Here is a 16,364-nt window from a genome sequence, read left to right as displayed (position 1 = left end):
TGGTGTCCCAGCTGAATAACTTACAATACACACAAGTCAGAAAAGAGTGGTTAGAACCCCCGAAGCCTCTTACTCCACGGACTTCAGTAAAATGTCCTGGGAGATAGAAACACACTAACAGATAGAGAAAAGCTCATCTGCCGTCCCCACCCCCAACCCCCAGTGGGCGGAAGGCATCCAGGAGGCTTCAGTAGTTCTACTGCATTGAGCCAGTTCAACAGGACCCAGCACTCAAAGCAAAGAGACCTGGTTGTTTTTCCGCAGGGTATAAGAAGGCAACAAAAGCACAGACTTGGGTTCTGGGCAGTTTTTATAACCACACAAGAGAAGCTAATGAGACAGAATTCTAGTTGACTGGGGAAAAAAATTTTTTTAAGGGTTTAAGGGCCATAGCTGTGGCATACGGAAGGTTCTGGCCTGGGGATTGAATCAGAGCTGCAGCTGCCAGCCTATGCCACAGCCTCCGCAACACAGAATCCAAGCCACAGCTATGACCTATGCCAAAGCTTGGGGCAACGCAGGATCCTTAACCCACAGAGCAAGGCCAGGGATCGAACCCACATCCTCATGAATACTAGTTGGGTTCTAACGCTAGTAAACCACAACGACAACTCCACTGACTAAAAAATTTAGAACTAGAATTCTAAATACTAGCTGAGGAAACTCAGGGAGGAGATTGGATCTCTAGAAGAATCTCTGATAGTATCACCAGGTATTCTGAAGCTTTCATTCCCCCAATTTCCCTTTGCCATCAACACCTCTGAGCAGGCCACACGCTACTGTGGAGTTGGGCTTCTGAGAAAACTATGGATATCATGGGAGGAGACCCCCAGACCCCTCCCACTGACTTTCTATTTTATTTTATTTTATTTTTGTCTTTTTGCTATTTCTTGGGCCGCTCCGGCGGCATATGGAGGTTCCCAGGCTAGGGGTCTTATCGGAGCTGTGGCCGCCAGCCTACACCAGAGCCACAGCAACGCAGGATCCGAGCCGCATCTGCGACCTACACCACAGGTCACGGCAACGCCGGATCGTTAACCCACTGAGCAAGGGCAGGGACCGAACCCGCAACCTCATGGTTCCTAGTCGGATTCGTTAACCACTGCGCCACGATGGGAACTCCCCCACTGACTTTCTAGCTTCACAATTCTCTCCTCTCTTGATGGAGTTCTGATTAGCTACATGTGGGCATCCTCCACCATATGCAAAAAAGAGGGGAGCAGAAAAGAGAGAGGCAGCATCCCATTAGTGACAAGGATGGAGGTTTTGGTCCTGGAGTCAAATTCTTAGTGAATGGGCTCTGTGGCCTTGAGCAGGACACTGAATTTTGAGTCTCTGTAGCTTCATCTGACACATAGGGTGGCAACAACATCTACCCTTTAGGATAGAGGATGAAATGAGGTGAAAACATGCTTATTAGTGCAAAGCCCGGTAGGTAAGAGATGTGCATGAGACCAGCACCATTAGATAGAATAATAAAGCAATGGAGACCAGCTCAGCTCCTGGACACTCATGACCCAAGGTCACTTCTTTTTTTTTTTTTTTTTTCCCTTTTAGGGCCACACCTGCAGCATGTGAAAGTTCCCAGGCTTGGGGTCACATTGGAGGTTCAGCTGCAGGTCTAAACCACAGCCACGGCAACACTAGATCCAAGCTGCATCTGCGACCTATGTCACAGGTAGCGGAAATGTGGGATCCTTAACCCACTGTGCAAGGCCAGGGATCAAACCCACATCCTCACGGAGACTATGTCGGGTTCTCCACATCCTGAGCCACAAAGGGAACTCCTGAGGTCACTTCTTATGGCTGGAGTGGTGGTAATGAAAATGCCTCTGAGCGTATCTGATGGGAAATCTCACACCTCTTGAGTATTCTGTCCCTTTGAATGTCACCAAGATTATAATTTTATTTAGGTTGGAAACTAGCTGTAGTAGATATAACAATTCTTGCTTTTCCATGGCAAGAAAGGCTAGGTAATTTAGAAACTTCTCTAAAAAAAACAAAACCTGTGAGTAGCACAAATCTGTCAGTAGGTACATGTTAGCTATATGAATCAACTACAACATGGGTAGCCTGGGGACCTAGTATTATTTTGCTTTTCAGCCGTTCTTTGATTTTTCATTATTAGATAAAAATAAAACTGCATACACAACCATCTCAAGAAAAGCTTATTCTCACATGTATGGAGCAAGAGACCTTTAAACTTTCACTCAGTAAAAACCATGGGATTTCAAACCCACAGAACATGTACACTGAGACCACCAACTCACCAGCATGAGCTTTGAGGATGTGAGTCTTCAGCCGGCTGTTGTAGGAGGACTTGAAGGAGCAGAGTTTGCATCGGAATGGTTTATGGTGTCCATGGTGGGTTTGCATGTGGCGATCCAAACTTGATGTAGAAGGAAGAAAAAAGGAAAGGACAAGATTAAAAATTGCATCCAACATCTTCTCAGGGCTGTTTTCTAGAAATCCCATTTCTAAACTGTTTCAAAGTCATTTTGTTACTTTCCAACAATGGTGCTTAAAAAGAACTGGGGAAGCTAAAGGAAGGAATAGATCAAAATTTCTTTTGTCAAAACTACTGTGAGGTACCACCTCACGCCAGTCAGAATGGCCATCATTAATAAGTCCACAAATAACAAATACTGGAGGGGGTGTGGAGAAAAGGGAACCCTGCCGCACTATTGTTGGGAATGTAGGCTGGTACAACCACTATGGAGAATGGTATGGAGGTACCTTAGAAAGCTATACAAAGAACTACCATATGACCCAGCAATCCCACTCTTGGGCATACATCCAGACAAAACTTTCCTTGAAAAAGACACATGCACCCACATGTTCACTGCAGCACTATTTCACAATAGCCAAGACATGGAAACAACCCAAATGTCCCTTGACAGATGATTGGATTAGGAAGATGTATAGTATACATACACAATGGAATACTACTCAGCCATTAAAAAAGAACAACATAATGCCATTTGCAGCAACATGGATGGAACTAGAGACTCTCTTACTAAGTGAAGTAACTCAGAAAGAGAAAGACAAAATACCAAATGACATCATTTATATCTAGAATCTAATATACGACACAAATGAACCTTTCCACAGAAAAGAAAATCATAGACATGGAGAACAGACTTGTGGTTGCCAAGGGGGCGGCAGAGGGAATGGGATGGACTGGGAATCTGGGGTTAATAGATGCAAACTATATCTAGTCACTTATGATGGAGCATGATAATGTGAGAAAAAGAGTGTATATATGTATGTGTGACTGGGTCATCTTGCTGTACAGTAAAAAATTGACAGAACACTATAAACTGGCTATAATGGAAAAAAGAATCATTATTAAAATAAAAATATTGATAAATTAAAAAAAAATCCTTTTGGATTGAGAGACACGGCAGTCATAACAGGTCCTGACAGATGACGCCTCTAAATTATTATCCCTTCTCTAGAGCACTGAGATGTGGCAGACGGCATCCCAAAAGAAAAGGTAAAATACAAGCAAATTTAAGTTTACTGTAAAGGCAGTGTGGAATGCCTATCAAATAGTCCTTGAAGGTATTTCCCTAAAAAGGTGACAATTAAAGAAATTTTGTATGTACAAACAGGTGATTTAAATTTTTTATTTTTCTTTTTTGGCCACCTAGTGGCATATGGAATTCCCAGGCCTGGGATCAGATCCAGATCCTTTAACCCACTGTGCTGGGCTGGGGATCGAACTTACATTCTAGGGCTGCAGAGGACCAATCCCATTGCACCACAGCAGGAACTCCTTCTTAAATCTTAATTCCACCACAAACACTTGAGCAGGGTAGGGAGATTTCAAAGCGGCTAAAGTATGTGGCACAAGCCATCTCTCTCCAAAGTTGTTGTAAATATGGAGGCCATGTGCAGGTGTGTTTAAAGGAAGTCATGTGATCCCAAGGCTGGCCATGCCTTCTGATAAACACAACTACATCTGCTGTCTATCAGTCTTCCAGAAGCAACTTATAAAAAAATTATAATTATCATGGACTCCCACTATTTTCGTAATAATTATGACTCAAAAAAATAATAAATCTACCAAACAAGGTGTGGGAAGACCTTCTAATTTGTATTAGTGCCCCAGAGAACTAGATTCCATTCTCAATGACTCATACGGGAACGGTACTGCTTACCATTTAAACATATAATGTTCTCCGGAGCACCACAGCAGCACTTTCCACTGCCTGGGACACCTCTCTCTGGAGGTCCCACTGTCTTCAACTCAACCAGCCCAAAACAACCACACAATTTTTTTTTTTTTAATCCAAAACAAATTCTCTTCCTCATTTCCCTGTTTCTAGAAATGGCACGACCAAGCTGTCAGTCAACCTGACTGGAGATCTCCTTGCCATTTGTACTGTACTTTGTCCCTCAGCCCCTCTAGTAAGTCCAATCTTTCCAGGTCAGGAAGATCTTCCTTCTCTCAACTGCTCCCAAAGTTCCAGTCTAACTTCCTGGATCAGCTACCCCACTGCCTAATTGGTTTTCCCCATCTTTTTTCCAACTCAAGAGTCAGATTGCCTGCCATCAAATGCCACCGATTACTCACAAGCCATGTGGCCTTGGGCAAGCTATATACCGCCTCTATACTGAAAGGCCTCCCTTCCTTTATCTGTAAAATGGAGATAATATGGGACCATACCTCATTAGGCTCTTTGGAGAATAAAAGGAGATAATGCTGGAAGGTATTTAGTGCAGTGGCTGACACATGGTGAGGCTCCATACATGCTAGTGATTAGGATGCTCCCCCCGCCAAGTCTTCCTTTTGCTAGTAATGTCAATTACAAAGCACTGACTTCTGCATTCAAAGACCCCAAATACGGCCTCTACTCAAATATTCAGACTTTACCTTCCACCATTCCTTCACATATCACTTATCCCTTACATATCAAGATCACGATTTACATACCACAATCCCTTTACATATCACTTAAAGATCAGCAACCAAACCACCAGCTGGGCTCCCCTAAGCCTCCCATTCTTCCTCAGGCCCCTATTCCCTCATCTTTCACTCTGCATAGTATGTTCTTCCCAAACTAGTCAAGTGCCATCTTCCTACTTTAAGATCTGACGCAAATGCTCCCTATTCCATCAAACTTCCCTGATTCTTCCAAAGTGGATGTACCTCTTCCCTACTTTGCAGCTTCCTAGTGTTTGGATTTATTTTTTTAAAAGACACGGATGGGCCTTATTTTGCCAAGCCATTGGTATGCTTGCCTGACGTACAACCCAATGAGACCCTCAGTTCCCTGAGATCGCTAACCATGTCTTCCTCATCTTTACATTCCCACAAAGCCTCCAGCACGGTGCCTGTCAGGGTGCATATTCGTTTATTCACAACGATTTAACTGAGGTTCTGTGTGTCAGCAAATGTGAGAGTTGCTGTCCAACAAATACTTATAGGACTGATGAAAATTACATGAGTTTTAGGCCAGGGCATGAATCTGATGACAAAGATTAGAAATTAGGCTCTAGATAATCATAAAAGAGTTTGCAACCCACCCTAACCTCTGTAGAAGCATCGCCTCTTCCTGCCTTTCAACAACCACTAACTAGCACTTTTATCTTTTTAAAGAAGCAAACAGCCATCATTTATTTTCAATTACGATAAAAATAAACAGCATGTCAGTCTCACAATCAGTCACCTTCATCCAAGACTGTAGACCACACTACTGAATATTTCTCTGTCATATAGTTGTGACAGACAGGCAACAAAAGGTAGTTTTTTCTCAGGCCACCTCTCTTCCTTTCACCCCAAAAAGCCTCACACGAAAATCCAAATTTGTAACTCCAAAGCTGTGCCAGCTAGTGGGAAGCTCTCTCTCCTCAAATAACCACCCCCACCCCACCCCACGCCTTGTCCTTCAAGCGTCTCTCTGGCATTGATAAACTTCTTAATCATTCCAGGTCTTTTTAAAAATATCAAGCAATAGGAGTTCCCGTTGTGGCTCAGTGGTTAACGAATCCGACTAGGAACCATGAGGTTGCGGGTTTGATCCCTGGCCTTGCTCCGTGGGTTAAGGATCCGGCATTGCCATGAGCTGTGGTGTAGGTCACAGACACGGCTAGGATCCTGAGTTGCTATGGCTGTGGTGTAGACCCGCAGCTACAGTTCCGATTAGATCCCTAGCCTGGGAACCTCCATATGCCGCAGGAGCGGCCCTAGAAAAGGCAAAAAGACCAAAAAAAAAAAAAAAAAAAAAAAAAAAAATCAAGCAACAATTCTTTGATTACATGGCTTAATAGTCCTAATTTCACTTTCTTAGCCACTCAAGTTCCCAAATGGAACTTTACTTCCTCAGATGATGGTTAGGTTCTAGATGAATGTTTGACAGATGCACCAGTAAACTCATTTCCACTCTGGTCATAGCAATGCTTCTAAAATTGTCATTTAAAAAAATGCCTATTTGGCATTGCTGTGGCTGTGGCGTAGGCTGGGAACCTCCATATGCCACCAGTACAGCCCTAAAAAGACAAAGAAAAAAAAAAGCCTATTTGGGGTTAGTAGATAGAAACGATTACACACAGAATAGATAGGAGTTCCCATTGTGGTGCAGTGGAAACAAATCCGAGTAGTATCCAGGAGGCTGCGGGTTCCATCCTTGGCTTTGCTCAGTGGGTCGGGGATCTGCCAAAGCTGTGAGCTGTGTTACAGGTCCCAGACAAGGCTCAGAGCCCATGTTTCTGTGGCTATGGTGTAGGCCATCGGCCGCAACTCCAATTTGACCCCAGCCTGGGAACTTCCAATATGCCTCAATATGCCCTAAAAAAAATGGAAGAAAAAAAAAGGATAGCACAGGGAACTATATCTAGTCTCTTGGGATAGACCATAATGGAAAATAATATAAGAAAGGGAACATGTATGTGTGTATACATATATATACATACACGCACACACACTGGATCACTCTGCTATACAACTGAAATTGGCACCACATTGTAACTCAATTATAATAAATATTTTCTTAAATAAAATTGAATTGTATACACATGTGTGTATACATATATATACATACACACACACTGGATCACTCTGCTATACAACTGAAATTGGCACCACATTGTAAATCAATTATAATAAATATTTTCTTAAATAAAATTGAATTGTATACACATGTGTGTATACATATATATACATACACACACACACACACACACACACTGGATCACTCTGCTATACAACTGAAATTGGCACCACATTGTAAATCAATTATAATAAATATTTTCTTAAATAAAATTGAAGTAAAAAAAATTTTTAATGCCTGAATTTGCCAAACTGATGTCAAGCGAACAATCTGTTCCTGGACCCATTTGACAGATGTGGTAACTGTGGCTCAAGGTTACTTAGCCAACTAAACAGCAGGCATGAACCTCTGACTCCTCCCAGTAATCCTGCTCTAGCTTAGCTGCCTCCCAGGCTGCCACCCACTCCCAGGTACCACTTGCGGCCACTTGATGAGCACTTACTTGTGCCTGAAGGCAGAAACAAAGGAGCAATACTGGCAGCTGTACTTGTCCTCGCGGGTAAACATGGCCAGGGCCAGATGGCTCCTCTCATGAGAACGCAGCCCCTGCATGGACATCAGGACTCTGTCACATTGACTACAATGGTATCCCCCCGGCCGGGTTTCATCCTCCAACATTCCATCAAGCAAGCAGTGTTCACCATCCACCCGGTCCACCAGGGCGCCACTGGCATCTTTGGCTGCTTCCAATCCATCCAGGAACAAGTGGGAAGGGTCTTCCGCCTCCTGCTAAGAGAACCACACACACACACATGCCCCACCAACAAAATAAATATCCATCATCATTTCCCCAGCTCTCCTCCTCTCCCTTCATTCTCCCAAACTCATCAGCATTTCCTGTTAAAGCTTCCTCCCCTGCCTCTCTGGCTCCCCCTAGAGGGGGGGCAAACCCGAGTGCCATCCTTCGTTCTTTCATGCACTGATGGTGATGGGAGCACAACGTATCCGGCCATAGGCTGCTACTGTCTGGGAAACGTGACGGAGGGGCTCTCCCACGCTGGAGACAGTTCACTCACTTATTTCCCTTCTTTAAAAGAAATTGCAGTTCTACCTAAACTGACATAAAGCAGGTTAGGGTTATGGCTCAGAGACCTAAAGAGGAAGGAAGAGGAAAAAGCAGAACAGCTTGGGCACTTAGGAACCGTGGAACATCTTCAGGAAATGAGGAGCCTGAAAGATCCAGCTCTTTGCCACCATGCTCATCCCCACCCTAAGCCGGTAAAGCCATTCCTTGATTGGAGATTGGCATGCAGTTAATTCAAAAAATTAAGGAGCAGCCTGATTTTAAGTCGCTCATGTTTCGAGGTTGTTCCTTGGATTACTGATCTGTCTCCCTTGAGTGATTCCAGGACACAAGCCTGGAACACACCATGGGGGCGTGCAAGCTGACCACTGCTGCCCAGGTGCCGCTCACTGCTCTGCCGCTGGCTGGAAGGCTTCAGTCTTCGATGAGAAGAGCAGAAGCTTTCCCTCCATGCCACATTGGCAAGACAGGCCAGAAGATCAAGAAGAGCAGATGACAAAAATACATTCCCGTATCCAGAGAGAGCAAGCAAGAGCCCTGAAATAACTTCTCTGCTCAAAACCGCTGATTAGCAATATTCTGGAAGGCAGGGATGGTGGCTTGGTTTTTGAAACTGTGGCTGATCTTAGGATTATGATGTTCAAAACAGGTGGCCTACTACAGGTCGAGGGAAGAGGCAAGACGTTCGTCGGCAACAGGGGGAGAGGGGATGGAGGAGACAAAAGGGATCTCGGGGCCAAGTGTGACTTGGAGACTTTTGGTTTTAGATTTCCTGTTTCTTACACTCCTCCGGGGACCTGGGATAAGAAGTGAAAGAGATTCTGCCGGGCTGTCTGCACCCATCAGCCAGAAGAAAACGACAAGAAGTCAGGCAGCGGGGGGAGCAGAAGAGGATGGAAACAGAACCCTCTGGACTCCTCTCAAGAGCTCAGGCCACTCGGAAGGGCAAACACCCAGCGGCACTAAATTCAGCACAGAAAGGCGACCCAAAGCCTCCTGGACCCAGAGGCCCCGATCTTCTGTTTCCACCAAACTAGCCACGTGGAAGGGGAACCAGATCGAAACGCAACCGGGTCGAGACACGGAAGGCGAGGAGGATCCAACCTGTAAAGAAATCAAAACAAGCCAGAGCGATCCCAGCACAACTCAGGAATGCCCACGTTCCGGGATGCCCTTTCCCAGGTGGCTCTGAGCAATGGCGTGAACCAGCAATTCCAACGGCTCCCACACAAGAATCCTCATCCAGACCTTCCCAGTTCTCACCTTCACGGCGGCTGACACGGCTGGGACGCTGCCGTACTGGACGTGCTTGCGCAGGTGGTTGCAGATGGCACGGAGCGTCGGATGCACTTCCACACAGAATTTACATTTGTAGCCCACCACCTTCCTCTCCTTGATCTTTGGCACCTCTTCTAAGTGACCAAAAGGCTGGTAAAATACAGTGGTAGCCGTCAGTACTCCGAGCCCTCCCTCAATTGCCGGCATTTATTCTTGCAGCTTACTAGCAGGTTTTACGTTAAAGCGGATTAGCAGGTTAAAAACCAAGGGAGATATATGCGAGCACTTTTACATAACGAATTCGTCGGAGTCGAGGCGCGCTGCCGACTACGCAAAGTCTCCAGAACCCACATAGGTTACGACTTGTGAGGAGAGAAGATCTCGGTGCAGAAGCCTCATCGTCACTGCCACCCAGTTATCTGGTTTTCAAACCAATGTTTCAACTACGCAGGTGAAACGTTGCTTAGCTACGCCATTAGCGAACTTCTTGACCAAAAAAAAGGAGGAAAAAAAAAATCTACTCCTGGAGATGTTAGGTTCGTGGAGCGGACACTGCAAACCAAGGCACGGCTGAGAAGCACTAACGGCCCACAACTGCCGTGGGAAAGAGAGCGAGCGTTGTCTGTGTAACTAGGCCTCGGATAAGGCTACTTGGCAGAAAAGAAATACAGAAAAACCACCCGACCCTCCCCTGGGGAGCCTTGGGAGGGGTGGGAGGGAGGGGGACGGGCTGTGGAGCAGGGTGAGCATAGAATGGGGGATAATCAAGCTCGAAATGTTTAATTGACTTATTGAGCTCTCTGGCAAGCTAAGTCACTAGGAAGCCCGTAGCGGTTTGGCTGGCAGCAGAAGAAGTGCATGTGGGCACCAGTGATGAGAGGCCTCCTGGGGGAAGGGAAATCAAAACATATCCTTACCCTCTCTTGTTTGAAATCTGCAAAAGCACCATCTGCATATTTCTGCTTGCTCAAAAGCTGTTTCCTCCTCTCCTGACGTTTGGCACGCTTCTGGAATTCCTCATTGTGAATGTTCAAGTGCGAGGTCAGCTCCGCTGTGCTTTGCAGTTTGCTATCGCAGTGCTTGCACTGGTAGGCGGAGCTCTGCGGGCGGGGGCCGCCGCCCAGGATGACGAAGTCCCTCTTGAGGTCCCGACTGTGGTGGTCAGTGTAATGCATGCACAGCAGCTCGGCCGTGCTGAAGGACAGCTTGAAGCACTTGATGCAGCGGAACGGGAGCCACTCGATTTCCTGCCCTTCGCTCCCTTCCACCTCGGCTTTCTCGAAGCCGCCTCTCTCCTCCTCTTCCATCAGCACCGGCTTCTCGTGCTCGTCGGCATAGACGGCGGTGAAGTAGCCGCCCAGCTTGCTGGCGTGCTGCTTCTTGGGGAACACGCCCGGGTGGCGCTTCATGTAATGGGACACGATGCCTTTCTTGCTGAAGGACTGGAAGGAGCACAGGGAGCACTTCTTCTTCTCCACGGCCCGCCGGAGCTCCTCACTGAGCTGCGGCGAGTCGTCCTTGGGTGGCGACGGGATGATCACCTTGTTGGGCTTGTCGCTGATGGTCCTGGAGGCCGCCAGGCAGTGGGTGTAGTAGGCGTCGATGTCATGGCGCTTCTGGTAGTGGGCAGCCAGCCCTTTGCGGATGGGGTTGGTGTAGGCACACAGGGCACACTTGAAGAGGTTGTTCTTGCCCTCGGGCTGGGCGCGCACGTTGTTGTGTTTGATGCGGTAGTGCCGGGCTATGCCTTTCCGCGTGGAGCAGAAGTACTTGCAGAGCTGGCACCGGAACACAGTGTGGGAGACCAGGTGCGAGGTAGCGAAGTGAGACGTGGACACGGGCTCTTCTCCCACCTCGTCCTCGGTCACAGAGACTTGGGAGGGGCTCACTTCAGTGGTTATCTCGGGCTCGAGGGACACTGGCAGCTTCGGGGGCGACTGGGAAAAGACATCAAACTCGGGCTGGTTGTGATACTTCTCATAGTGGATCTTGAGCTTCTCCAAAGTGCCGTGCGTGTAGGGACACAGTTTGCAGCGGTAGGCTCCGTACCCTTGCTTGAAGATCCGGCTGGTCTCCTCCACATCGTTCTGGGTCATGTCGGCCGACTGCTCCACGTCGTGCACAAAGTCCTCGGCGGTCACCTTGATGGACGGGTGTCGCTTCTGGTAGTGGGTCAGGACGCCGTGGATGCGGGTGTTGATGTAAGGGCAGTGCCTGCATTTGTAGACGGCGCCGGGGTTGATGTCGATGTCCTGGGCAAAGTCGGCAGCCTTCACTTTCATGCCTGGGTGCTTCTTTCCGTAATGGGTCAGAAGGCCGTGCAGGTTGTTATACTCAGACTGGCACACCGTGCACTGGTACGGGGTGGAGGAGATGGCGGGGTTGGCGGACGCCAGCTGGATGCTCTTCTCTGGAGAAAGTCTTGCGTCCTCTGGGCACTCGGCTTCCTGTTCCATGAGGGGGGCCGACATACTGTTTTCACAATTCATAGGGCCCACCAGCTCTTCGGAGGGCAGGATGGGGTTCTCGACAGCATCTTTCTCCTTAATGATATCCAGCAGCACTGACTGGTCCCCGTTCATGGCCCAGGGGTGGAATGCCTGGTAGTGATTGGTGATGTCCCAGATGGAGACGGCTTCAAAAACACAGTCTCTGCACCTGTACGTTTTGGCTTCAGCAGGCATCGTGAGGGAGGGAGGGGACGGGTCTGGCCCAGCCCAGAGCTTGGTAGCCATATATGTGTAGTCGACGTAATGCTCAGGATGCCTCCTTTGGTAATGGAGGAGCAAACCACTGGGCTCCGTGTGGGAATAGATGCACCACTCGCAGTGGTAGCCAGCTTCTATCAAGCCATCAAGAAATGCCCACCGCATGATGGACGTAACTGTGGCCTTCAGGGCAGGGTGATCCTTCTTGATGTGCTTCCTCAGTGCATAGAAGTAGGGGGAGGTGTACGAGCACTGCCTGCACTTGAGCGCTCGCAGTTTTGTCTTGTCTCGCTCCATGCTCGAGGAGGGCACCAGCATGCAACTGGTGGGCTTCTTCTGGTTCCGGTCACAGAGGCTTCGGATGGTGGCTGTGTGCTGCCGGATCACATCCGCGTTGGCCTTGAAGTCTCGGTGCTTCTTCTGATAATGAATGAGGACACCCTTGACCGTCCGGTTCCCGTAATCACAGTGCTGGCAAAAGAACATCTCATTCTCTACGGGAAGGCCATCTCGCTCGGCGCTGCTTCGGTTGAGCTGTTGCATGGGGGCAGGTGGCCGGGGGGAGCCTTGGGGCCCCTCGGCCCCTCTCATCATTGCAGCTGTGGGAGGAGCCTGTCTGATATATTTGGCAGTAACCTTTATCTCTGGGTGTCTTTTCTGGTAGTGGACAAGGACTCCCACAACTGACCGATTGCTGTAGGAACAGTGTTTGCAGTAGTAAAGCTCAGTACTGAGGTCTGGTGGCGGGGGTTGTGGGGGGGGTGGGGAACCCATGGTGGACATTTTGGGAGACATTGGAGCACCCACCTCAAATGATAACTGAGAAAGGGCAGAGCCCCTGTCCACAGACACCATTCGCATGGTTTTCTGGATCCTAAAGTAGGAAGCCTTTTCTTCTGGGTGTTTCTTCTGATAATGAACCAACACAGAGTGCATGTTAGGGCTCGCGAAAGAGCACACGTCACAATCATACACGACAACCGTGTTGACCGAGGGGTCCTTCTGGTTTTCACATTCTGGAGGAAAGGTCTTGGAAGGAGTGTTTTTCGCGAAGGGAGCTGGCATGCCGCCACCGCGGGCCACAGGCGTGGACGTGGCCATGTTCTTGGGAGCTGAGTTCAGGATCTCCCTCAGCGTCTGGGATTCCGTGTTCAGCCCCTCCTGCTGCTCCACCACGTAGCTCGAAAAGATCATGGCGTTGTTAATCTTAACGGTGGGATGCATTCTTTGGTAATGCGGCATCAGGCTTCGGACGTTCGGGCTCGTGTAGGAGCAAAATCGACATCGGTAGATCAGGTCCGAGTGGTCAAAGTTGAGTACATTCATGGCTTCCGGGTGATGCTCGCCATAATGCTGCTGCAGGTCTTCAAAGTTGGTGTAATCGATGTAGCATTCCAGGCACCTGTACACGGCACTGTGATCATTGGGGTCCAAGATGTACCTGAAGCTGAATTTAATGTACGGGTGCATGCGTTGGTAGTGGGTGCTGACGCTCCGGGCAGATTTGTTGTTAAAGTCACAGTGTTTGCAATAATAAAGCCTTCCCGAGTCACTAAAGTCCGTACTTTCATTATTGTGCTCAGTTCCGTAGATCGGCGTCTGGGTGTTGAGCAGAGCGGTATTAGAAACCTGGTGGTCTTTCATGTTCGTGGAGGAGCCGTAATAATCCTCTTCGTCTTCAGAGAGGGTGAGCTCTATCTCGGCCCCGTTGGTGGCGTTGTAATCGTGGGTGACAGTTCTGAAGGTGGGCTCCTTCTGGGGCTCAGGGGCATCTCTCGCCCAGATCTGTTGGGCTGCGAAGGACGTGGGCACCTCCAGGACGGGCTCCGTCGGCTCTTCTTCCCTGTCCAACTCCACCTCTATCTCTACTTCGTTGTCTTCCTCTTCCTCCTCGTCATCCTCCACGTTGATCACCGCGTCTTCCTGCTGCTTGGTTTGGTTAATTTTGCTCTGCAGGTTGCTTGCTATTTCGTCGATCCTGGTCCTCTTCTTCACGGGCGAGAGGTCGAGAGGAAAGTCATTAGTGAGTTTCCGAGAGGCCTTGGCTACAAAGTTGTTCTTGGAGGACAACCCAAGAATTGAGGTCTGACTTTTCTTCACAGTGTTGCTGGAAGAGGGGTGGCTGTCTGTCTCGCTCTCCAACGGCAGGCTTGCGGGCTGCCCCTCGAATTTTGGCAAGTTGTCACAGAACGAGTGTTTGTGCTGCTGATGAACCCTCAGCCCTTTCAGAGTCGTGGTGGAGTAACTACACATGGTGCACTTGTAGGGGTGCAGAGGTGGGACTTGAGTGGGGGGAGGTGGCGGTGGCGGCTGGGGCTGGGGCGGCACCTGATGGGGTGGCTGTAGCTGCGGGGGCTGCGGCTGTGAAGGAGGTGGTGGCGGTGGGGGTGGCGGGGGTGGCGGTGGCTGTTGCTGCTGCAAGGGATCCAGCAGGACCCCTGACTTTCTCCCATTGATGCTCGAGCTTTCGTAAGACACGACACCTTCATTCAGTGAGGAAGAAATGCTTTCGCTCTGGGAATTCACAGCATCCCAATCTGACGTTGTACCCGTGTGACACTGTTTGTGAGCCCCAAGTTTTAACGAGCTCTTGCAAGTAAACGGACATTCGTCACATTTGTAGACAGCTGTCTTTCCAGATAAGTGGATGTTTTCTATGTGACGGGAGATGCTACGTCGATGCATGGTGAGGAAAGGACAAAAGGGGCACTGGAACCTATTCATGAATCTTCTAAATGGAATCCCCTTCGTCTCCAATAATTTGTTGCCATCTGAGCCCATCAGCTGCTCTGCAGACATGCCTGCTGTCTGGTGATCCATAGCATTTAAACCATTCTCACTGTCTATTTCATTTAACTCTTCATCGGAACTAGAGTCATTTAGCATGCTATTGGTTTCCAGGTCGGCCGAAGAATTGGTCATGTCAGCCATTCCATAACGGGATCTCTCTGCCAAGTTAACGAGGCCAGAGTTGTGAGGTGACTTCGGCTTCATCTGAGGGTAAGACATGGGTGAAAACTTGGAAGCGGAAGAAGAATTGGGTCTCATGATGGAGTTGCCCATGGAGCCCCTGAAGTTGGAGACGTTAGTGTTGGGAATCTCCCGGCTGGCCACATTCATGGACAGATAGGTGGAGTTGGAAGTGGGGCTGGGGGCGCTCTTGTTCTGCACATCGGGCAGATTAGTCCCTTCTTGCTGCTGCCTGAGACTGGAAAGGATCTTGACCATGCTACGGTGTTTCTTCATCATGTGGTCACACCAGCGTTCCCGGCGGGGGGTCTGATAGCTGCACCACTCACAGCAGAAGTTGCCTCGAGACTTGGTCAGGGGCTTGACCATGGATTCCAAGATGCTGCGCTCCACAACCTCCGCTGGCAGTTCCTTGCAGGGGTCCTGCAGAGACACAGGCGGCACCACCGGGTCTGGCATCGGACTTGGGGCAGGGGGGGGAGCAGTGGTCTCCTTCAAATTGTTTTTGTGATACATCTTCTGATGCTTAATTATTCTTGCCCTCCTTGGTGACTTGTATGTGCAAAACTGGCAAGAGAAGACCTTTCCAAATCCCTCGTGCATCATGATGTTATAATTTAAGGATCCTGGAAGAGGGGGTCCCACCGAACTCCCTTCGGCTTGAGCTCCATGGACCTTCCTAGTGTGTTCAATGAGGAGGTTTTTTGACCTGAAGTAGCGTACGCAGAACTTGCATTGAAAAAACTTGTTTGTTGGTTTGGGATTAGGGGCGATATGCTGACCGTAATATCCTGGACTATGGCCATAATAACTTCCGGTCCCCAATGCAGTTGCATTTTGACCTAAAGAGAAAGCAAAAAGGTAAGTGGGAAAAGAAAAGTGAAGCAAAAGAGAATCAAGAAACACAATCATGCAAATGCCTTTTTCTTTTCATTCTTCATTAATAAACATCACCTTCAAAAGGCCGAACATCTCAAGATGAGGCCCAGAAGAGTATTAACGAAATGTTAACGAACACGTACGGGTGGTTTCTCACCAACGGAGACACAGGGCTGGGCTTCGGCTGCAATATTCCCCTCTCATCTCTATTCAGGTGCCACGGAGCTATGAAAATGCAAGTTTCACCACCTGCAATATGCATTCTAGAACTTACCAAGATACAACCCTCTTCTCCAAATTGAAAGGAAGCTAAGGGACAGAAGGAAGCTGAAAGGACAGTAACCCAAGCTACTCAAGAACAGAACCACGCTGCCCAGACCACAAAGATGGCTCACCAAGAGCAAGAAACTCTGTAGGAGTCGTGCATGTCAAGAACCACAGCTACAGGCT

At 48.5% G+C, this 16,364-nt stretch overlaps 1 protein-coding gene across 50 annotated transcripts in view; it reads right to left on the bottom strand.

Moving 5' to 3' along the window:
* The window catches only part of ZNF462 (zinc finger protein 462), a 150,121-nt gene that overhangs the window by 70,573 nt on the left and 63,184 nt on the right, over window positions 1-16,364 (bottom strand). For 11 of the 50 annotated variants that reach the window (XR_014825038.1, XR_014825034.1, XR_014825029.1 and 8 more), the window contains 4 exons: window positions 10,275-15,877; window positions 9,343-9,507; window positions 7,498-7,601; window positions 2,271-2,389 (listed from right to left, as the gene is read on the bottom strand). Coding sequence is in view for 35 of the 50 variants with exons in the window: in XM_084991741.1 (XP_084847867.1) it covers window positions 2,271-2,389; window positions 7,498-7,601; window positions 9,343-9,507; window positions 10,275-15,877 (5,991 nt within the window). In the remaining 15 variants the exon portion in view is untranslated. Of the gene's footprint in view, window positions 1-2,270; window positions 2,390-7,497; window positions 7,785-9,342; window positions 9,508-10,274; window positions 15,878-16,364 lie in introns of all 50 variants that reach the window. The other 39 variants (XR_014825105.1, XR_014825104.1, XR_014825102.1 and 36 more) reach the window with 7 other exon arrangements.

The sequence above is a fragment of the Sus scrofa genome, chromosome 1 (genome assembly GCF_054392235.1).
Source record: "Sus scrofa isolate SSC_HxYL_T2T_F1_AM1 chromosome 1, Sscrofa_HxYL_maternal_Yorkshire_Landrace_v2.0, whole genome shotgun sequence".
NCBI classification, from domain to species: Eukaryota; Metazoa; Chordata; class Mammalia; order Artiodactyla; family Suidae; genus Sus; species Sus scrofa.
Note: the sequence above shows the minus strand (reverse complement) of the source record. Positions and strands in the feature narration are given on the sequence as shown.